The 23,596-nt window shown below is 42.0% G+C and overlaps 1 protein-coding gene across 1 annotated transcript in view; it reads right to left on the bottom strand.

Annotated features, from left to right (window-relative positions):
• ankrd27 (ankyrin repeat domain 27 (VPS9 domain)) overlaps positions 1 to 23,596 on the bottom strand; it is a 115,005-nt gene that overhangs the window by 56,772 nt on the left and 34,637 nt on the right. The window contains 13 exon segments of the mRNA XM_085991572.1: positions 316 to 513; positions 4,053 to 4,145; positions 4,587 to 4,702; positions 4,914 to 4,996; positions 6,592 to 6,719; positions 11,523 to 11,615; positions 13,589 to 13,721; positions 14,109 to 14,187; positions 15,833 to 15,954; positions 19,368 to 19,444; positions 19,741 to 19,806; positions 19,907 to 19,960; positions 20,095 to 20,154. Of these exon segments, the coding sequence (XP_085847698.1) occupies positions 316 to 513; positions 4,053 to 4,145; positions 4,587 to 4,702; positions 4,914 to 4,996; positions 6,592 to 6,719; positions 11,523 to 11,615; positions 13,589 to 13,721; positions 14,109 to 14,187; positions 15,833 to 15,954; positions 19,368 to 19,444; positions 19,741 to 19,806; positions 19,907 to 19,960; positions 20,095 to 20,154 (1,302 nt within the window).

Genomic DNA, 23,596 nt, shown 5'->3' on the forward strand with positions numbered 1-23,596 from the left:
CTGGAGTATTTCTGTCTAATGGCAAACCAGTGTGATTTTAGAACTTCAGAAGGGCTGACTGAATTTGGAGACACAAAAATACAATTTTAACCAGAATAACCATAATACTAATAATAAGTTAGAATCTGCAACCTAATTTTCAACATTGAAACGTACATAAAATTCAGCTGTTTCCCAATCAGCACTTTCTATATTAATAATCTTTACACCTCCTAAACTGGTTTGCACTGACAAATTACGTGATCTCACAATATAAGCATCTTATCTAATGTCAGACAGCATCAATACATGGATATACAGTTTAGCCTATACTACCTTAGAATTGAGTGCACATTGCAAAGGTGTTTCTTTCATCTTGTTCTGAATTTCATTATTAGCGCCGTTCTCCAGCAGAACCTGAATGATACCATCATAACCCCATCGAGCTGCAATGTGGAGAGGTGTATCACCTTTGTCATTTGTCATGTTTAATTTACAGGCATTTAAATGGTAATACACCAAAGCTTTGACACACTGCAAATAATGAAAAGAAAACGATATTAATTTTCACTGAAAGAACAAACATTGTGTATTTAAGTCTTTGCTTGTAACTTTTATCCCATCTAAATATTTATGCAAGATCACCTCACCAGGAAATTTTAAAGCTGGCCAAGCAAAGTGTACTCAACAAACACTATGGGCTCGATTTTCATTGGGTCGTTGAGGCGGGATTGGAGGCGTGTGGGGAGTTAAAATTGCGAAATCGGGGGGCACAAACCCATCCCGCCCCCAACCCGCCTCCATGCCAGTTTCAAAGGAGGCGGATACCCGACCTGTGCTGGGACCCGCCTCCCCGAGGCGGGAAGGGGATTAGTGCCAATTAATTGCCTGTTAACAGGTAGTTAACAGGCAGTTTTTAGCCTAATCCCTATTTTTATCCCTGAAGTGTGAGATTCCCGACAGCTCCAAACCACGCCAAGTTAGCGAGGCGGACCGTCGGGCTGAAGGGTTCGAGATGTCCGGTGTTCAGGTGAGTGATGTGTGCATGAGTGCAGAGGTAAGTGTGTTTGGTGTGTTTAAATAAGTTTTACTTACCTTTACTGCCTTCCTTCCTTCAGATCTCGGGAGTCCCTCATCTCACCAGCACAGAAAGCAGAATGGCCGCGAGCTGTCAAAAGTTGCAGCATTCAGCTTTCTATTCTGGAGAGATCTCAATCAGCCTGAGAGGAAGGAATTAACTTAGAGTACAGATTGTCAGTGTTTGACAGCTTCAAAGAGCTGTCAAATGCTGATATTTCATCTGTCAAAAGCTCTTGACAGATGAAATGTCAATCTGTGACATCACCTGTTGCCGGGTGGCCCTTAATTGGCCTGCTGAGCCCGCTGGGTGGGCTCAACAAGGTCAATCAAGTGAAAATTGCGTGGGTTGGCCACAACTCAATGGAGGTGGGACTACAACCCCAAAAGTTGTAGTCCCGCCTCCTACACGCCTCCAGTATCAAAATCCAGCCCTATGTACTTACAAATCAATCACAGCAAACTTTCCTGATTGTCAATTAATTTCCCTTATCACAAGATCCTTGTGCTGGAAGTATCAATAAATTATGGTTACATTATGTGTTACAGCTTCCAAAACATAGTTAATATGTAACTGAATTTGTTTACCAGTTAGAACATCCTGAAAAATCAGCTGCAAGTAGATTCTCCCAAAATTTAGTTCACAAGAGACATCAGTATGGTAAAGAGACTAAATATTTTCCCATTGCAGGCAACATATATTCAAAGAAGAGCAAGGGAGATCCCTCAGTCAAGATTTTTACCTCTACCAACACCTAAAACAAATAATCTGGTCAGTTACTTCATTGCTGTTTGTGGGACCTTGCTGTGTGCAAACTGACTGCTGCATTTCCTACATTACATCAGTGACTACACTTCAAAAGTACCTCACTGGCTGCAAAGTGCTTTGGGATGTCCTGCTATATAAATGCAAGTTATTTCTCTTCTTTCTTAGAGAGGAGACCTTCAATTTATCTGTCTGGGCCAGATTCAAACCCTGACCCTTGACATGTATATAAAGAGGGAGATTACAAGCAATTATGTAAGAGAACAATGGGAGGGGGCAGAAAGAAAAGTATTAAAATAGAAAGTTACCCATATATGCTGCTTAAATAGCATTTCAAATCACTAAAAAATCTGTGCCCTTATTATAATTTTGCACTTAATAAAATTGAAGAAGTAAAAAGTAATTTCAGGAACAGACCAAATGTAAACTTACCTATTCAACTATTAGGTTTGATTCCCTTTAGTAAATGATTGCACTTTTTGTATCTTGTGCTGTTATATGTATATCTATATAAGGACTTGGTCGAAGTACAGCACCACGACTTAGTAGACCAGTAAGGAGACATGCATTTGGTCTGCTGAATTTGTTTTTCATTCCCATGCTCTTTCCCACTTCTTCTCACTGGGTTAGCACTGTAGCTCTTTAATGGATATGCACCAGACAATCACACAAGCCAGCAAATTTCCATATCCCTGGTCTGTGCTGCGTTAGATCTCCGCCAGGACAGTGCCAATTAAAAATATGAAAAACTCAATGCCATCAGCTAGAATTCCTGCTTTTGATCGCTATCTAGGCTCATAGATGAATAGTGGCTACATGGGCAACATACCAACAGACCTCAGCAAGAGGCAGCAGTTTCTGGAGAAAAAAGGTAAGAGGAGAAAATAAGGCGGTGGGGAGGAAGCCTTGCATTGACATCAGGTATACTGAGGTTTATTGGTGCTACATGACATTTTTAAACACCTCACTAACAATTAACAATGTAGTAGAAATCACATGATAAATTCAGAGGTCAAACAGCATTTTTGTTTAATGCTTTTTACTTTGGCAGATCAGCTCTGCTTCCATAAATCAGATGCTGCTTTCTTCTCAGTCAGACACCATTTTCCTGTTATACCCACTGCGTTCATTAAAACCAGTTAATCTGTCATTTTGGTACTGGTACAAACCAATTATATTCTGCATTTGACAAAGTTTTAGATCAGGACCTGTACTGAAAAAAAAAAAAACAATTCACTACATAGATCAAACCTGATGTGCCATTTCTGACTCATCTCCCACCTCACCAAATCTTCGTTCCTCTGACTCTGGCTTCTCGTGTGTTTCTCCCTGCCTTTCTTTACTCCACTATTGGTGGCTGTGCCTTCAGTTGCTTGGGTCCCATAGCTCTGGAATTCCCTCCCAAACCGCTCCACCTATCCACTTCCCCTTCTCCTTTAAGACCCTCCTTAAAACCTACCCGCTTTGACAAAGCTTTTGGTCAACCATCCTTTGGTTCAGTGCCCATTTTTAGATTTCACCTTTGTGAAATGCTTTGGGATGTTTTACTACGTTATAAGTATTATATAAATGCAATCTTTGTTGTTGTTGATATTGTTAAGTATTAAGCTAAGGAGAGATCATTAAAAGGTCAAAAACTAGATGGGGAGGTCGAAGGAGCCAATTGTGGGACTTGGAGGAAGAGAGTCTGATAAGGGCTGGAGGAGGGGGGGCAGAAGAGGGAGGACAGAGGAGCAGATGGGGCTAACTATGGAATGCTGTGGAGTGGGAACTGTAGTGGAGGTAAACAGCCGAGTGCATTTAATATAAAATAAAAACAGAAAATGCTGGAGAAACTCAGCAGGTCAGGCAGCATCTGTGAAGAGAGAAACAGAGTTAACGTTTCAGGTCGATGACCTTTCGTCAGAACTGGAAAAAAGCAGGAAATGGAACAGATTTTTAAGGAAGTGAAGAGGCTGGGAAAGGGGGGAGATCTGTTCCATTTCCTGCTTTTTTCCAGTTCTGACGAAAGGTCATTGACCTGAAACGTAAACTCTGTTTCTCTCTTCACAGATGCTGCCTGACCTGCTGAGTTTCTCCAGCATTTTCTGTTTTTATCTCAGATTTCCAGCATCTGCAGTATTTTCTTTTTGTTGTAGCCGAGTGCATTTCCTGGAGTAGCGTTTGTAACCATGTTTATGTAAATCAACTACAAATTGAATAATAGAATTCAACTTTTATTAAAACTTACATCTTCATGACCATGCATGCAAGCCAAATGAAGTGGAGTATTGCCATTATTATCTTGACCTTCAGTGCTGGCCTTGTAATCCAGAAGAAGCAACTATATAATAAAAGAGGATTAAAAGCTGTCTGCAACTTAATCAATTTATTAAAATGAGCACTTAAGATGTTATCAATAATGTGGTATTCTTATTTTTACATGCAATATAAATTAAATATTCAACCAAAAACATTCTATGGTTAATTTCTTACTCCAGTCTGTGGGTTACAACACTGTAGCACCAATTCTCCGACCCACATATCCTGTGAGTACGGCTTCCTGTTAGAAATGTGGCATTATCCCTTATGTATATTCAGTGTATAACACAAATACCAAACAGTGGCTTCATAGCCAATTAATTTCCCTTTCAAAAGCTTAAAAGAAATGCACAAAAAGTAACAGAATGTGTTTTTTTTACTGCATTTACTTAAAACAATAAAAGCAGAAAGACTGTAATCAGTTTTCAGGCATGTCTTGAAACTCTTGGTCTGATTTGCTTACGGTCACATTTTGATACCCTTTCTGACAGGATAGGTGAAGTGGGGTGGACCCATGATAGTCTGTAGCATTAACTGCACCTCCTTTTGACACCAACACGTCAATCAATGATGCTTGGCCTGGAGGATAAATAATTATTATTTAGAATTCTTTTTTTAACAAAACTATTGTACGTCAGTGCCGAATTAACAATGTGCTGTTTATGTAGTTCACTACACAATTTAATGTTTAAATTAAAATATTAAGACTAATTTCAAATCTGAGGATTTAAAAAAAGATACAAGTTACCCATCTGTACAAGTCTGATCACAGCACAAATACAGTGCTTACCACAGAAAGCAGCTACGTGCAATGGCGTATAACCCCGGTCATCTCTGGAACATGGAGTGACAATAGATGGGTCATTCATCCGTCTACAAAATAGAAAAGTTGTCAGACACCCAATTCACTAACGCAAAAGCTTTAATCAGCAGTTTACAGGCTTATATACAGAAAATAAAACAAATTTGTCCTTACAATTGTGAAATTTAAAGTCTGTGGAGTATATCCAGCCTGCAAACACTCCTTGGCTTTAAGCTCCCAAATTCCCTTTGTGCTCCTTGGAAAGGGTGAAGACTGGACTATACCGTGGCTCAGTTTTAGCTCTGCTGAAACAGCTAGCTCATGCAAGCTCCCTTGATTCTGGCTGTATCGCACTAATAGATCAATTGATCAGTGCTTTTGCCTGACCATTAAACATTACTACTAAACCAATTTCAAATTCAGCCATTTGTAGCATTCCTTTCACCCAAATATTAGCAGCAGCAAGGCTCTTCCAGCAGTACAGATTTGCCTTTTTAGCTACTGATAGTTGTGTTCTAGCATTTTTGCTGCCATTCCAGACTCGATCCCATTACTCTCTTTTGTTCCCTCTTCTTTTATCCCCTTTTGGTCAATCCAGACCGGTCTCCTCCCCTTCCTGTCACCCAGTTATACCACCTTTCATTTCTCTCCTCTAATCTCTACCTCAACTCTTCACCATTCCTCTGTCTTCCTACCCTCCTGCCGCCACCCCAGGCTTGAATCTCCCTTGGATAAGCTCACGGCGAGCCTCTGTGCCTTTCTTGGCATTCTCTGAAGGGCCCATCAAGGCACCCGTCGCTGCCTCCTTATGAGCAGGTGCTTTCTGGAAAATACATTGGCAAGTTGAAGTTTTTGGTACAGTTAAGCACAGGCTAGGAACCATACGCTTTGGTGGCAACCCTCAGGTTCAGCTGAGTCAGTGAGGTTTCCAGGGTCCTAAACATGGCCACCTACATATTTAAGTCACTGACCTTTGTGGTGCTTTTACAGCCCAATGAAACTGAAGTTAACCCTTGATATCCTGTGACCACATGCCAAGTGACGAGACCCAATTCACAATTCAGCTCTACACTTGTGCCTACAGAGCCTAACCACTGGAGAATGAATCCCCGCTACGCGTAGGTTAATAAAACAGTCACAGCTAGCTGCAAGAAGATGCAATCCCCTCTCCTGTGGTGAATTACAATCCTCACCACAAACATATCTGTGAAACACTTTGTTGATATATGCCAGTTGCAACAGATAATGTATGGACTCCGCCGGGAGCTCCAGAAGCACCAGGCAGTCTAGAGTCCTTTCCTGGCAACAGGCTCTACCCAGATATCCCACCCAGATTACCCCAGTGGAAGGTAAAAATGGGTCAACTTAGAATGAGGTCACAAGCTATCCTTAGCTACCTATAAAAGCAAAGGGCACCTCGTATTCTTACATTATATTCTTGAAATTAACACACAAATTAGATTTATCAAAGCCTTGGTCACTGAAGGATTGATAGACATTTTATCATCAGTAAGGTATCAAGTTGTGTGTCAAAAACATTGTCACCGTATGCCATACTAGCGTATAGACCACCTACATATTTAAGTCTTTTTCCAAATTAGACATACCATTATATATGTTGACCAAATATCAGTCAGCTCCTTACGTTATTTAATCACCACCTTACCCCGACACAAGTTTCTCACAGCTATCACAGAAACAGAGGGGATGGCACATCTTTTGAACACTGTCTTCATCAGTTTCACCTTGACTTAACAATGCTTCCACTTCCGCCCAATTACCAGCTGCAATGTGCTGCAAGAAATAAGCACACAATCAGACACTTTGTAAAGGGTTTTCTTCCCATTTCTTCATTCCTTTTCCTCCCTTCCCAAGAGATGCAATACCCCATTCTCTGGTGTAAAAAAAAGCCAGCCAGCCAGCCTGCTTCTAGACATTTGCTAGCTTGTGATCAAGCCCTTCTAATCTTTCCTTCTGTGGCTCGGCATCCATTTTTTCCCCTTACATCTTTAAAGTGCCTTGGGACATTTTTGCTACATTAAAAAAGGTGCTATATATGTTGTTACTGCTGCAAAGGAGTAGCTATGGTGACTTGATGCATGATCTGCCTTACTCCCTTTAGTGAAATACGTAGCCTCTGCTCCACACCTTACCCAAATGGCACATTCAAAATAAAAACTCATGTGTGAAAATCACAAACACAATGAGCTGCATTTTGTCACTGGGGCAGGCTGGGGTCGTGTAATCCGCTTTTTGTGTTATCCACCCGATTCTAAATCGATGTGGGAGAATGATGCGATTTTAACTTAAGTGGGCAATTGAGTTCCAACGTGTGGGAACCCATGGCCCAATTAGTTTTTCCAGTCTGAAAGTCGCCTCCGATGACATAATCACTGCTGGTGCATTTAAGGTCTGCAACAAGCCTTGCTTCTTCTGCAGACTGCCAACCTTTTGGCATTTCATGTTAGAGGGACCTGGAGGCAGAATGACCAGCGAGAGACCTAGGTCTGCTCCCAGGTTTGATGACGTTGCCTTGCAGCTTTAGTGGAGGGAGCAAGAGCCAATAAAGAGGTGCTCTTCCCTTCTTCAGGGAGGAAGAAGCCTCCCCAGCAGACCAAGGCTGTGTGGATCAGGAGGTCAACTCTGTCCATAACCCGCAGAACCTGGCTTCAGTGCAGGAAGAGGTTTCATGACCTTCTGCGCACTGGAAAAGTGAGTATGACTTTCCATCACCCTCAATCTGATCCTCATTGCCTCTCCTCACCAGCACTCAGCTTTAGCAATCTCTTCCTCCACATCCCACTTGACACTGGCAACCATGCCCCCTTACCCACTCCCTCTCTATGGTCACATTCACCTAACTATTCGACTATACAGCCCTCACACTCCCTATTACTGTGATGCTATGAAAACAACTGACAACACACAGGGAGGGCCCTTGGTCTTGCCACCTCACTCCATCTTTGTCTCCTTCTAAGCATCTATGCTATGGATTCTCTACACTCACTCCTTCATTCTCACTCAACCTCCACTTGTCTCCTTCATTGCAGGAAAAGAGAGCTCACAATAAGAGGGAAAGAGCGAGGACAGGAGCAAGGATGTCTTGCTGCAGTTGTACAGGGCCTTGGTGAGACCACACCTTGAGTATTGTGTGCAGTTTTGGTCGCCTTATCTGAGGAAGGATGTTCTTGCCATGGAGGGAGTGCAGCAAAGATTCACCAGACTGATACCTGGGATGGCTATGAGGAGAGATTGGGTTGATTGGGCTTATATTCACTGGAGTTTAGAAGAATGAGGGGGGATCTCATTGAAGCTTATGAAATTCTAACAGGACTAGACAGACTAGATGCAGGAAGGATGTTCCCGGTGGCGGGGGAGTCCAGAACCAGGGGTCACGGTCTAAAGATAAGGGGTAAGCCATTTAGGACAGAGATGAGGAGGAATTTCTTCACCCAGAGAGTGGTGAACCTGTGGAATTCTCTACCACAAAAGGCAGTTGAGGCCAATTCATTAAATATATTCAAGAAGGAGTTAGATATATTTCTTAAGGCTAAAGGGATCAAGGGATATGGGGAGAAAGCAGGGACAGGGTACTGAATTTGGATGATCAGCCATAATCTCATTAAATGGTGGAACAGGCTCGAGGGGCCGAATGGCCTACTCCTGCTCCTATCTTCTATGTTTCTATGACAGGAGGAGGTCCACCCTCAGTAGCCCAGCTCACCCCCTGGGAGGATGCGGTCCTGGAGATCGTGGGAGTGGAGGACGATGCGCAAGTGGGGGACGGACAGACGGGTGCATCACAGCAAGTTGGTGACAGAATAGTTTTCCATCTCTCTCATTGACATTGCTTGAGTCGCTGATAATGATTCTGAAGCTCTAACAGATGGACTTATGATTATCTGCAATGCGCATGTAACCTTGGCATCACATCTCTGACTCTTTCCTTTACTCACCCACAGGACCATCGAGAGCCCCCGTCCCCACTGTCCAGGAGGAAGAGCCTGAGCTTCCAGACTCCTCAGAGGAAGCTGCAACCTCTGAGGGCGCTCAGTCATCAGCATTAAGCGCACCCTGCACCAGCGCAGACACTCACACCTCGGTGGGTCCTTCAGGACATAGAGTAAAGTTGTCACCTGGTGTATCACAGTTCACAAATGAGCATCAGCAGATGGTGGAGGCAGGGACAGCAGTGGAGAGTCCTAGTTGGAGGGCGCAGGACTCTCCCAACTCAGCTCAGCTGCATGTCGACCCTCTGCCTCTGGGTCCATCCATAAAATCAGCGGTGCTGGAACTCCAGGAACAGATGCAGGCGTCTCCGGCAGGTTTTGTCTCCAGGGTCGCTGCGAGTGTGGAGCGAACGGAGGAGTCCATTGCGAACATGAGCAGAGCCTTTGTGGAGTCATTGGCGCATGAACGCATCACCATGGAAAGGATGGCAACCTCCATGGAGGTGATAAGTCGCCAGAGTGCAGAAAACATGGTGAGTGTTCTGAATAGAATGACATCTCTGGAGGAGCGATGGTCATCTATTGAACAGAGAAACCAGACCTTCATGGAAGTCCTTCTGAGTAGGACTGCCAGTGCAGATACGGGTCCCCATGGCCCCCCTGATGTGCAGCAAGGTGCTCTCAAGCCACTTGCAAGCGCTGAGGTGGTCCTGACCCATGAGAGGGAAGTTGGTGGCAGACTTCAAGGAAGTGGGGGCTCCTCTCCAGGCACTCACACTTCCATGCTACTGCAGAGCCCTTGGTCAGAGCCCCACCAGAGTCCACACTCAACTGAGATCGGCGTCACAACCCCTGCACAGCCACAAGAGCAGCAGACTGTTGGCAAGCCCTCACAGGTTCGCAACCTCGGAGGACGCCCGCCAAAGGTGTCGAGACAGGAGCAAGAAACTGAGCAAGGGGCCGCCACATCTGCTGAAGCCACAGGGGAAGCACCACATAGGAGCATGCGTAAGAGAAAGATACTGCACAAATAGTCACAAAGGTAGTCACTTGGGTGAAATTTGATGTTTAATGTTAAAAAGCCATCAGATGGTTACTGTAAATAAAAAATCTGATGGCTACTGCTGCAGTTGTAGCATGTGTCATTTCGCTAATGGGACTTCCACATTGAGGGCTTAGGATTACTTGTCGGTATGGTGGTCAGTGTGATAGGAATCCACTGGTTCTTGGCCATTGTCGATGCTCTGGTAAGAAGCTGCGAGGCAAAAGTGCTTGATTGGCTAGGCTAAGCAAATCTGGCCAAGATGAGTGCGTTCCTTGCATCCCAGGCAGCAATGTGGTCACGCGCTGGCGCCTTCTGGTCTGTGCAGCTTCAGGTGAGTGAGCAGCAGCTTGGCGCTCCTGTTGTTGCTGCTGCTGTTGTTCATGGTTCTGCTGGTGCCGCGGCTGGTCTTCGTCCTCATCTTATGTCTAGAAGGGAAGGAAGTAAATAGCTCCCATGCTTCTGGTAGATGCCTCAGTTGAAGAAGCGCTCAGTCAAGGGGGCGAGAGGGGTTTCCCAGGAGGTCACACTGGAGATGGGTGTCAGGCTCCAAACTTACACAGCTGTGGTTATGCCTTCTAAAAGTTCCCCAAGACCCGAGACAACAAAGTCCTGCCACCTGCAAATGATGGCTGATCATATATCCTATTTAATGGTGGAGCTGCAGCTAGTAGGCAGCAATCCAATTGTGCTCCCGCCAGGTTTCACCGTCGTGTTTCAGAGCTGGTGTGCTTCACGTGGGAAAAGGGTTAAAATCACAAAGGCCTTTCAAAATGGAATAATAGAGGCAATTTAGTGCTTGTTAAGTGCCTTAAGGGCCTATCCCGCCTCTTGGAGGCAGGACGGAGACGGGAGCAGTAAACACGATTTCTTGAAAATTGCTTGGAGGCGGGATGGAGCCCGCCCGCCACTTTATGCAATTTTAACACCCCACACGCCTCCATTCCCACCTCCACGGCCCTGTGAAATTCAAACCCAATGGAACAGCAATGACCTTGTGGATGGCTATACGACAATAGCATATCTTCTAACAGCTATAGTGCAATTTGTTTGCTGGAATATGGGTGGAGGCTGATTATGACATTCTCACTTCCCTATTCTACCAGGAAACATATTATAACCATTTTACAAATAAATGATTTCATATTATAAGCTTTGACTGCATGACGCTAAGCACACAGGTATCATATGGGGTTCAAGTTAAAAAATTTCAGTCAAGAAACTGCTACAAATAATAATGCATAATTGAGAAATTTGTTCCTTCAACTGCTTTAATAATATTTGGAAATAAATATATAATTTTCTCGTTAAGACTTTAAATACCCAAGTTTTGTACCGCAGACAATACAACTAATTTTAACCACAAAAGATTCATTCTGAACATGACATTTCTGATCACCTTTAAAAACAGTATCTGTGCAAAATCAAAGATTTTTATGCAGCTACCATGTTACTGGCACATTATGCATTTAATAATTTTCATATTTACTATTCACACAGCCATTAGATAGGACACAATAGAATTACAGTCCAAAACACTTACAAATCAAATCTGGCAATTGATATTAATCAAATGGTTGTTGTACAGAAATAATTCAGATTTACCTCAAACAAGAAATCGATTGGAGCTGCAGACAGCTGGGACAGCAAGTTCATCCTCTCTCTAAAAAATACTTTATCATTTAGTTCTCCTGATCCCTATAAAAAAAGGACGATTAAAAAATAAAAGTTTATTTCATAGCAATGCAATCGGTGACATTTTTTGTTGTGTAATTCATATCAGATGTAATACATGGTGTACTCAACTAAAAAACACAAAGAACAAACTAAAAATTGGACAGGACACCTGCTGGGCAACACAACAAATGTCAACTCCAGTGGGAACACCAGAAGATCCTGAAATGTTCGAGCCACACACAGCAGTAAAAAGGTTCGCATTACAACAAGTTATTAGGGTAACAGATCCTACTGCTCATTCATCTTTATGCTACATTTTTCCTGAAAGTGCAAGGTAGGTGTTCAAATTTAGTAGAAAATTACTTTGATTGCTTTAAAACCTATATAAAACATGCAGGATACATTACTCAAGAACAGTTAAGCTGTTGAAAATTTTGCTTTACTTGGTTAACAGAAGTAAATTATCAAAAACAAGACAAATGAAAATAATACATTTAAAAAAATAAATTCAAACTGTTTACTTCTGCTGCACACAAACACACATTAATTATCACGTTGGACTTATCCAAATGTACATTTATTTGGTTGCTAATTTGTAAACATTTCTGTAGTTGCACTATTAATTCATATGGTGAGAAAATTTACAATAAATAAATCCTGTATGATGCACCCATCACCCCACAATCTGTAGGTCAAACATCAACAGAAATGCTTGGGGCAAGTTTATGATTTTGCGTTCCTAGCATGGAGCTTCGTCTGCCAAGAGCACATATTGGTGATCCCCACAGTTTTCCGTCCATTAACTTTTGATGGACAGAAAATCACGAGCAGCGTCCCTCTCGTTTCATGGTATTCATTCCGGCAGAAGATCTGTGCTAGGAGCGTGATTTGGTAAAATTATCCCTGTGGTTATGATGGTTGTGGATACAACCCGTGTACTTGTATTGGGCTTGCAGCCTAAAAGAAATAGAACTGCTGCCCCCAGACTAGTAGTCAATCGCTTCCTGGGCTCTCTGGAGGCAACAGCACCACCGGCAAACATCCTCCAATAGTGAGCTTAGACTGTCTGTAAAGTCAGCGAGAAGAACAGGTGGTGATGGCAGAAATGCATGACAGCAGCAGGGGGAAAATGGGGTGGTGGTGGCGGCATCCATAATTGATAGATTAATAGCCACGATGGACCTGAGCGTCATGGCTGGGGAGGACAAAACTTGGGAGCTAACCATGTGGTCAACTCAGCCAATCAGACGTAAGTTTCTGGGAGGCTCAAAACAAAGTGATCATGGCATAAATCAGTCAGAGGTAAGTAGATGAAAGTGCTGAAAATGCCACTGAAAGTAGCAATTTCTAGTGTGACAGATAAGTTGGGGGGGGGGGGGGTGGGAAAGTGTGGCAAAATAGGCATAAAACTTGCATATGGTGCGCACATTCTGTAAGACTTTTAATAGAGAGATATTTCAAAAAGGATAGATGCTTCATAGCAAAGACAGACCAAATCAATTTATTAAGGTCTCACCAACTTTGTATGCAACCATGGTGACTATGCTATCCCTACAGCATTCATGAAAATGGATCAGCAATAAGGACTCTATGAGCAGATAATCACGACTTGGAAAATCAATTGGCGGTCTAGAGTGCATTCAGTGTGAGAGGCAGATTAAAAGGGTGATCCGATAAAGTCTGAAAAAAAACTTTCAATGATGGTGTTTATCTTCTGGACCATTTCATTAAGCTCAGTAACCGTTGAATGTAAAAACCAACAACCACCTTTTTCAATGCATTGGTCTAAAGTCCAAAATCATTTGAACATACCATTTATTCATAGTTAGCACAATCCAGCACTGGTTTTGGAAAGTTCATTGTCTGGAGTACATTACATCTATCTTCTATAATCTATAAAACCCTGCAGATGCACATACTGCCTGAACAGAACAGTACAAAAATGAAAGCCATGGACATTGAGAGATCGTTCAATAATGTATAAGGGCTCTTACAGGCTGACCAAGAGTCAGGTTGCCCTGATGAATATACTCTACTGCGGCCTCGAAGGAAGTTAGACAATATCCCAGCTCATCCTTTACTGCGCTGCAAAATCTAAAATTCTTGATATAACTGAGATTGGCCATCCTGTAATGAGAAAAATGTTTATATAAACATTTTATAATAGATTCATATCATTTTTGTCTCTGCTTCCGTTAACTCAAATGGCACAATTCAAAACAAAAACAAAAAATACCTCAGCAGTACAAAGGGATCAGTTCACTATATGGCAAGTAGGCATCAGTAATGAACAATGTACATATGCCATTAGAGATACAACTATGCAAGGGATGCCTTAGGCCAGAGCAGCAACAAAAAAGTAACTTGCAAAATAAAGAATATTTTTCCAGAAAACACATGGAGAATTTAAGTACAAGGATGTAAGTAAACGGTCATGAAATATGCAATGTTTTACTCCCCAAACTTATTAACACTGACAGATCGCCATTTTAGTTTGAATATTCATAAACTTACCAGTTAGGGATTTCTGTTTTGACCAGTAAATAAAGCAGAACAGGCAGCAGATCATCAGCAGACATAGAATGTAAATTAACTGAAAATAGAAAACAAATTTTTGACAAACATTGTACAATCAAGCTTGATGAATATATTGCAAACAGAGTCCCAGCAAATTCTAGGCCAGTATTTTTGGAGACTCGCGCCATTGTAATGGCACATGTACATCACAGCGCTCATTGTACAGTGCAAAAGTCCCAGGAAATTAGTGACTGGCACTATTACTTACGTCACACCATAAATTCCTGGGACTATTGCGCCGCTCCTCAGTTTCCCCTCGCCAAAACAGTTAATTATCATTGCTTCACCTCCCCCCGCCCCCCATTAAAAATCAATCGTGACCAGGAATTTGCTGAATTTACCTTACTGTGATTGCCACTGTCGCTGAGACCGTTAAAAAAAAATAATCCCAAGATTTAACAAACTTCTCCCAGTGATAATGATAAAAGCAAATTACATAATTAGCATTTGCAAATACTACTAGTTCAGGTTGATTTCTGAATGTTTGTTCAGTCTTGGAAACCAAAGGCTCTTTGGTTATTACTATTCTAAAGAATAAACCTTAAAGCTGCAGTATATTAATTTTGAAATAATGCATGCCAACATTCCTGTTCCACTGATAATACTTCCATTGGTGGGAAAAGCACTAATATGCTAGCAACAGCACACTTACTGGCATACCTTTTGTAACGTTTTCTTTATCATTTATTTGAATCATCCAGGACCAATTTGACAATGAAATACATGCATCCCATTAACTGATTGATTTTAGCCCACAACCAATGATAATGCATGAAGTAATGTGGGTGCATTATAGGAATGGGTATAGTGCTGATGTCGGATTGCACAGATTATAGCACCAGACTAAACACCTACTTTTAAGCATGTAAAGTTATCTGTATAGGATATCTCTATTAAATCTGCAGTTTATCTCATGTTATTTGTTATGGATTGATTTTCTGATAAGTGTATAACTTTTTCTCATATTAAATTCTCATGAAATATACTGGAGCACACGAAGTATCAAATTCAGCTTGACATCCTGGTGCACACACAAAAATGAACCATCCAGAGCTTGGGCTTATATATAAATGTGTATTTGTCCTTTATTATTTATATCTACATGGAATAGAAGTAGAATAAGTTCAATTAAATGTCACTTGGATAGTGCCCCACTATGTACTACTTGGCAGATCTTGGTTCTCGCTTTCCAATTGGGACAGAACAAATTCAAACTTATCAAACAGTTGCATTTTTCAGATCCAATGGTGACAGCTTCATTTATTAATGCAGGGAAACCTTCATTCTCTAAAATAGGTACAGACACCAGACACAAAGTGCATATGGTGGGGGAACCCTGGTCTCCATCTCTCTGCAGATAAAAGTCATTGGCTGCGCCGATTCTGATTCGCTGTGGCATATTCTAATCAGTTTTCCAACAAATTGAGGCACAAATTCACCACTGGAGGATCAGGGCATACAATGGTCTAACTTATGGCGTTTGTCACCAATATCGTTGTTGCAGGAAATTCCGGGCCACTATTGGAGTCCTTGTGCTACATATATAATTCTATATATTTTTTATAGCTATAGAAGATTATCCAAATACAAAGAAAAATAAAACTACAGTATAAAGCAAAGCAGGAACACCGCTTTTTTCCAACCATTCCTAAAATACTGACCTCTTTGGCTTGGGGACTGCATGACCGCATGTACCACATTTCGTAAACAGATCAGCTTGTGCTGTGGACTAGTACACCGGTTCAGCTGACTTAACTCCCGCTTGGCACGAGGTATATTAATACTGAAATATTAAACAATACTCATCAGCTTAGAACTTTGCTTCTTTACATTATTTTCACTACACTAATGCAATTTTTTTATTGGGTCGAAAATACAGAGAAATAACATGGCTGCCAAAATGACACAATAGTACTTTAAAAGTTATATTAGACTTCAGTTTTGGTTCACGTTCAAACCTACACCATACCCGCTTGGCAAGTGAATTTACCATTTTCAAGCAGGCTCTTGTAAGTCAAAAAAGAATGTTTCATATTTCATGCAACTAAGCATTTTTATGCAATGTTAATTTCAGTGAAAGGCTATTCTGAATCTTACACCGATAATAAAGAGCAAGGAAAAACCTAGAGGCGATTGAATTCACCCTTTTCCACTGAAATCACATTCTGTTATTAATAACCAATGCATTATTTTAAACTGTTGCTAAAATGGTGGAGGGGAATTTCAAATCAACACATTACTATTAATAAGTTAATATTGTATAACACAATTAGTATTAATATGAGAAGAGCTACTCTTTGACTAGCAGAGATCACAGACAATGTATTTCCATTAGCCCTGTATTGAAGAGTTATTGGCCCGTAATTTCCGATCCTTACGGGTGTGTACACACTTGTAGGGACCTCACAAATGCTGGTTTCAGGTATGCGAAGCGCATGCGCTGAAAACCGGCATTTACAATCTGTCAAGAATCCTCTTGACAGATCGGACACCTGCCCTGGAGAAGGGCTTCTGCAGGTGGAGAGTTCCACTTTCTGCAGAACCTCTGCCCGCTGAAATCCCTTAAAAATCTTACGCCTGGTAAAAGCAGGCGTAAGGCCTGCTTTTACCAGCATAAGAGTTTAAAAAAGTAAAAAAATGTTTTTCATTCATTTATAATTTAAAAATACTTTAAAAAAAAGTTTGTTTTTAGCCCCGTAAAAAAAATATTTTTTTCAAAAAATTAAATGTTTAAAATATTTAATTTAATGTAATTTTAACTCATTTTTAAAAAACCATCACGTTTTTCAAATGTATTTAATGCTTTGATGTCTTTTTTCAGTGATCCCCATTCATACTTTTGACAGGTCTGTCAAAAGTATGAAGGGGGATTCCCTTCTCCCATTGGCTCGCCTGGCCCACGTGATCCCAGGAACGCTTGCGAACCGCCTGCGCCCCTGGGATACCTGGGCCTCTGCGCGCACGCACCAGGAGAGGCCCAGGAGCGGAAGAGTCCGGACCTCGGGAGCCCTCAGGTAAGAGCGTAGATTTTTTCCCCGATAGGAGGCATCCGGAAACAGGATGCCTCCTATCAGAAATTATGGGCCATTATTCTTTTCAAACTACACCATGTCCCAATTATTTCACTATTAACATTTGGGTAGTATTTGGTCACACTTCACAATTGTAATGCCTTTTACACCTTCTCAGATACCCCATTCATCTTTAGTGCTATTAATGTCTCTCATGAACACTTTGTGTAGTTTCGCTAAAGTGAGTACAAGAATGAAAAAAAGATCATGGATTCATCCAACTCTTTCCAACAAAAATCTATTTTCTCAACATATATTCCAGAAATACAATTACATGTCAATCAGGACATTTTAACATTTAATTAATTTCACAATTTCTTGATGCTATACAAATATCATGAACTTTAACATGACCATTAACCAATTGATAGCATTTATGGAACAGAGTGATTCCTTCTCTTCTCATATCTGCCAAACCAAAAGCACTGGCAAAAATCATGGAAATATCTGCTAGCTATCTTGATCTCTTCACACAGGACAGTGTAGATTGAGTGAAGGTGAGGTTGGGGTGGGGGGGGAACGCATACCTGTAAATACCAGATTTCCTTTTGTAAGATACCCTAGTTGTATATACATATATACGTAGGGTTAGAATTTGGTTTAATCTCATGATTAGGGTTTTTGCTTTCCTTTTACTTATAACTGGCTTGTGGATTTGTACTGTAGCTAGAAATAATGAAATGGTTAAAGTTGTTCATTCCCAGGATGCTTCAGGGGTTAATGTGTCAGAGTACAATTTAGTTGACTGTGCTGTTTATCTTTTGCAGGATGTGATTCTTACCTGTTGACTTATTTTTGTGGCCACATTGTGAAACAAGATCGCCAAGACGGTTTTGAGATAGGAAGTGGGATAATAGGACTGGATGATAAACAAGTAGGCATCCGGTGCCTTTAGGAAATCTCTCATTTCTGGGGGTCTTGTTCACAATAACACTTGTCATGCCATAATGAAGCAGCAATGACAGCGTCATGAGAGATGGCCTATAAAGATCTTGAGCTTTCCTTAACAATTTGTGGAGAGAGTTGGGGATCGAAAGGATCGACGACGATTACTCGTCTACCCAGGGGAACACAGACACTACATGTGTCTGGACTTGGTCAAACACAATAAACACATTTTTGTTGCAACCATATTTTGTGTCAGATTCGAATGATCTTACAATTTGGATATTTCAAAATACACTACAGTAAACATGCAACATTTACAGATTTACAGTACAAATTATATAAATGTAAGAAATCTGCAGAATCAGTTACTTGCATTCTTACATGGAAATGAAAATGGGTACTTATTTGGGTAAAAAAAACTCAGAGGGTTAATATTGTGTACACATATGTACAACTTTTGTTCTGATACTGTAACTAGAGATACTTGTCATGCAATTGTTAAGTATATCTTGGTCAATCTAAAAAATTCTATTGGCTATTTTTTCTCCTGTGGTTTCCTTGTACCACAAAAGGTGGGAAACCTTCTCCTAAACCTCTGCCGATGTCACTCTTAAAAATCAGCTGAAGTCTTCAGTAACTGACACCACCTCAAGGCAGCACATCAGAAATCAAAAACCTCAGTATGGGAGAACTATGCAAATAAACTTGCATTCCATTATTAAATCCCCCAAGATTATTGCATTACTTTTGTTGCAAGCTCCTATTATTTCTTGATTAATATTCTGTCCCATTCACTACACTACCATGTTTACTTTTATTGCAATTACAACCTTATTTAGAATAGAACAGGAATACAAAGCCCACATCTGCCCAGACTCATTTTACTTAAGACCTATTCAGCTAGCAAAGTAAGTACCTTCACATTCAATGTGGGGTCTCAAGGGTGAAAAGACACCTATGTGAGGTTTTTTTTTTTTTTTTTTTTTAAAAACGCCCAAAACATATTTAATAGTTGCTGAGAAAATTATTTACAGCCATTAAGAGCTAGTTTCTATTTCCAGGTAGCAAACACATTTGTACCAAGAGTTGAATATTCAAGTAAAGCAAACAACAAAGTTAATTAGATGCAACACAAAAGCTGTTTGTCAGTAGCACCCTTAATAATACCCACAGAAGATTGAGGGAGATTAGTATTTCAGAGCCTTTGAGTATACATTTACAGCAGCAATAATCTCACCTGAATTGTGACTGGATTCCTAAATCTTTTAGTTGAAGGTCTTGTAAACCTCGGGTGGTTTTATTAAAAGCAGCGTCCTTCAAATAACCAGACAGCACAAACCAATAAGGAGTGATAACATTCTTAACACTGAAGTACAGTTAGTGCAAACTTTACTTATCTAAAAAAAAATTGCTCGTCAGAGTTAAAAATTTCAATGCACTTTTGCCTTCAACAGTTACAGAAAGTAATGAAATTTTAACAATTACATGAGAATATCAGAAGTTTTTAAAATTGGATCCAAATAAAGATCATACCAACTTTATCAAGTTGTACTACATGTAAAACTGCAATAGCGTCAAAAAAAAAACCAAACTAACTGAGTAGGTCATACCTGACTGGCCTCTATAGTTCCCACACTCTTAAAGATCTGATCATGGATACCATGAAGTACATACATCTGCAGGGTTAATTATAACATAAATAATAGTCTCAGCATTCTACTATTACCAAATTATGAACATTGATTCTAAAAATGAAAGAAGAATTTGGTTACATACTTCAACAGCTTGTTTCAGCAATGCCATTTGCATCTCCTGCTTGATCAAGATTTTCTAGATGCAACAGTCATCCCACAAAAAAAGAATAGTACATTTGTCAGTTACTGATGAGCAGTTTACACCACATGTGCATTTTTTAACCTTCCCAATACAACCTTAGGGTGGTGGCAGACAGAATAATAACTTACCAATCGTGTATCTCTCAGAAGATACTGAAGGCATTTTGTATAGAGCGCATTTACTTCATCCTGTTTTAAAAAAATAATAAATCCATTACATAAGTTTTTAAGTTAATTTTACAGTCTAGGTTACAAAGTCTATTTGATGTTGCCGGTTTTAAGTAACAACAGATTAACTAGTAGCAATGTACCGGGGGTGTTGAACACACGCAGGCTGTTCAGTCCAATCCTCCAAATCGGATTGCTACTCAATTTGCAAGTAATATTATTCTGTGCCTGTACTAGTCAACACATCTTTCAACTTCTATTTGAGGCACAACAATGCTTTTATGTTAATTTTCAATTTTTTCAAAAGTTGTTGCCCTAGCTCAAACATTAGCAGAAAACGTCCCACTACCACTTACATGCTGAAGGGGAAAGGCTGCTGCAACCCAGTTGATTTGTACATTAAGCATTTTGGAGGTTATCCCCAATGTTTTCTACAGCATTCGGCCAAATAGGAATGCTGCATTTTCAAACACTGATCAAATTATTGCTGGGTGTGCAATTTCCTTGCAATGAACTACAGATTATTTACTATAAAATCTACAGTAATAATCACAGAAACCTGAACAGCCTTTCTTTTACATCATATCTTGCTCGTGATTTACACCAAAACCCCGGTTGGATTAAAAAAAAATTTTTTTTAAAAAGCACTTTGCTTTGCAAAAATTGAGATCACAAACAAGTACACCAATCTTAAAATCTATCCTTATATCACCATTAACATCAAGGAGAGAGACATAGGCCCTGAACTTGCTGTCAGCAACAAAGGCCACTGCTGGGCCTGCAGAAAGCTGCCCATGGAGATCTCGCAATCTCTGTGGCAAGAACTTTGCCTTTTTTGACGCACAAGTGGTTTCAGTGCAATATAGTGGGGAATCCCTAACGCGATCTGCTGTGATGTCAACAATCTGTCTAAGCAGGCACTCACACTGCAACATTCACACAGACAGGGAAGCAGGAAATGAGAAGCTGCTTTTATCCTGACTTTTTAATAAAATGTTAGAGAGAGCAAAACAAAGACTGGGGCTCTCACATGGGGATAAGGTAGAACCTGAAATTTCATGAACAAACTTTCTTAAAAATTGTAACTTTTATCATAATGGAGAAATTTGACACTCCACAAAATTAAAATTAGTTTTTCAGGGCCATAACATTTGTTTAGCAGTCAATACACTGTTAAAACCCTAGTTACACCTAATCTAACAAGGCCTAACATTTAACGGGATATTTAACAGTGAAATTACTGCAGAAAAGCCCAAGTTTTCATCAGTTTCACTGATTTCACAGATTACTGGCTATGGGGGTGGGGGTCACAACGCAGCCAGTGTCTTGCGCATTTAGAATTGCATGCGCTACATCCTGAAGTTGCGGTCTGTTTCAAAGAGGTAAGAATGGTGAATGCTGTTAGTTTGCCATTATTACCCAATTCTGGGCCAATTAATGCATCAGTACTTTTTTAAAAATTGAAATAAAAGCAACATAACATTTAGCACACAGCTTCCAGCCACTGGATGAAAAAAAAAGGGCAAACAAAATAACTAGATTACATTATAAGTAATAACAGAATGGAGTGATTGAAGGGTGTAATCTAATCTAAGATTTGGATGACACGCTTGAACTAATCAATAGCAAAATACTGCGGATGCTGGAAATCCAAAATAACAATAGACAATGCTGGAAAAACTCAGCAGGCCAGGCCACATCCATGGAGAGAGAAACAGAGTTAAGGTTTCAGGTCGAAACCCTTTGTCAAGTCTTTTCTGTTATTTGAACTAATCAAGCTTTGCTTCCATGATCCAAGTCATCTGAACCCCTTAATTAGATTACAGTTGTGAGATATCCACTACTTTTAAAAAGGTGGCATCAGCCACAGATTTCAAAATTGGCAGCAATTTTCTAAAGAAATGTCAAACTCCCAGAGAAGATCATGGAGGATATAGGATAAGAAAAAAAACAGGCAGGCATAGAAAACTAGGGTTCTCTCAGTTCTACCAAACCACAGAATCCCCACGCCACAGGCCCAACAACATTGAGCAGCAGAGGGGGGCAGCGCCCTGGATTTGGTAGCACTGGTTTGCAAGTTTCCAAGATATTGGTGCAAATATTGAATTCATTTTGTAATTAGGTCGCAAACATGTGTACAGGTGACTCGCTTCCAATGTTCGTGTCCCAGCTGCCACTAATTAGAATTAGAATAGAGAGAGCACGAGGGGGCGAGAGAGAGGGGGGCGAGAGAGCGAGCGAGAGAGAGAGCGCGAGCGAGAGAGCGCGAGCGAGAGAGAGAGAGCGCGAGCGAGAGAGCGACAGCGCGAGCGAGAGAGAGAGAGCGCGAGCGAGAGAGAGAGAGAGAGCGCGAGAGCGCGAGAGAGAGAGAGAGAGAGAGCGCGAGAGAGAGAGAGAGAGAGAGAGAGCGCGAGAGAGAGAGAGAGCGAGAGAGAGAGAGCGCGAGAGAGCGCGAGAGAGAGAGCGCGAGAGAGAGAGAGAGAGAGAGCGCGAGCGAGAGAGAGAGCGCGAGCGAGAGAGAGAGCGCGAGCGAGAGAGAGAGCGCGAGCGAGAGAGAGAGCGCGAGCGAGAGAGAGAGCGCGAGCGAGAGAGAGAGCGCGAGCGAGAGAGAGAGCGCGAGCGAGAGAGAGAGCGCGAGCGAGAGAGAGAGCGCGAGCGAGAGAGAGAGCGGCGAGCGAGAGAGAGCGCGGAGCGAGAGCGAGAGAGAGAGAGCGCGAGCGAGAGAGAGAGAGCGCGAGCGAGAGAGAGAGAGCGCGAGCGAGAGAGAGAGCGCGAGCGAGAGAGAGCGCAAGCGAGAGAGAGAGAGCGCGAGCGAGAGAGAGAGAGCGCGAGCGAGAGAGAGAGCGCGAGCGAGAGAGAGAGAGCGCGAGCGAGAGAGAGAGAGAGAGAGCGCGAGCGAGAGCGAGAGAGCGCGAGCGAGAGCAGAGAGAGCGCGAGCGAGAGAGAGCGCGAGCGAGAGCGAGAGAGCGCGAGCGAGAGAGAGCGCGAGCGAGAGCGAGAGAGCGCGAGCGAGAGCGAGAGAGCGAGAGCGAGGAGAGAGCGCGAGCGAGAGCGAGAGAGCGAGAGCGAGAGAGCGCGAGCGAGAGAGAGAGAGCGCGAGCGAGAGAGAGAGAGCGCGAGCGAGAGAGAGAGAGCGCGAGCGAGAGAGAGAGAGCGCGAGCGAGAGAGAGAGAGCGCGAGCGAGAGAGAGAGAGCGAGGAGCGAGAGAGAGAGCGCGAGCGAGAGAGAGAGAGCGCGAGCGAGAGAGCGCGAGCGAGAGAGCGCGAGCGAGAGAGCGCGAGCGAGAGAGCGCGAGCGAGCGAGAGAGCGCGAGCGAGAGAGCGAGAGCGCGAGCGAGAGAGAGAGAGCGAGAGAGAGAGAGCGCGAGCGAGAGAGAGCGCGAGCGAGCGAGAGAGCGCGAGCGAGAGAGCGCGAGCGAGAGAGAGCGCGAGCGAGAGAGAGAGAGCGCGAGCGAGAGAGAGAG

This window comes from Somniosus microcephalus, chromosome 6 (genome assembly GCF_052327205.1).
Source record: "Somniosus microcephalus isolate GS21.2 chromosome 6, FLI_Smic_1.0, whole genome shotgun sequence".
Lineage (NCBI taxonomy): Eukaryota > Metazoa > Chordata > Chondrichthyes > Squaliformes > Somniosidae > Somniosus > Somniosus microcephalus.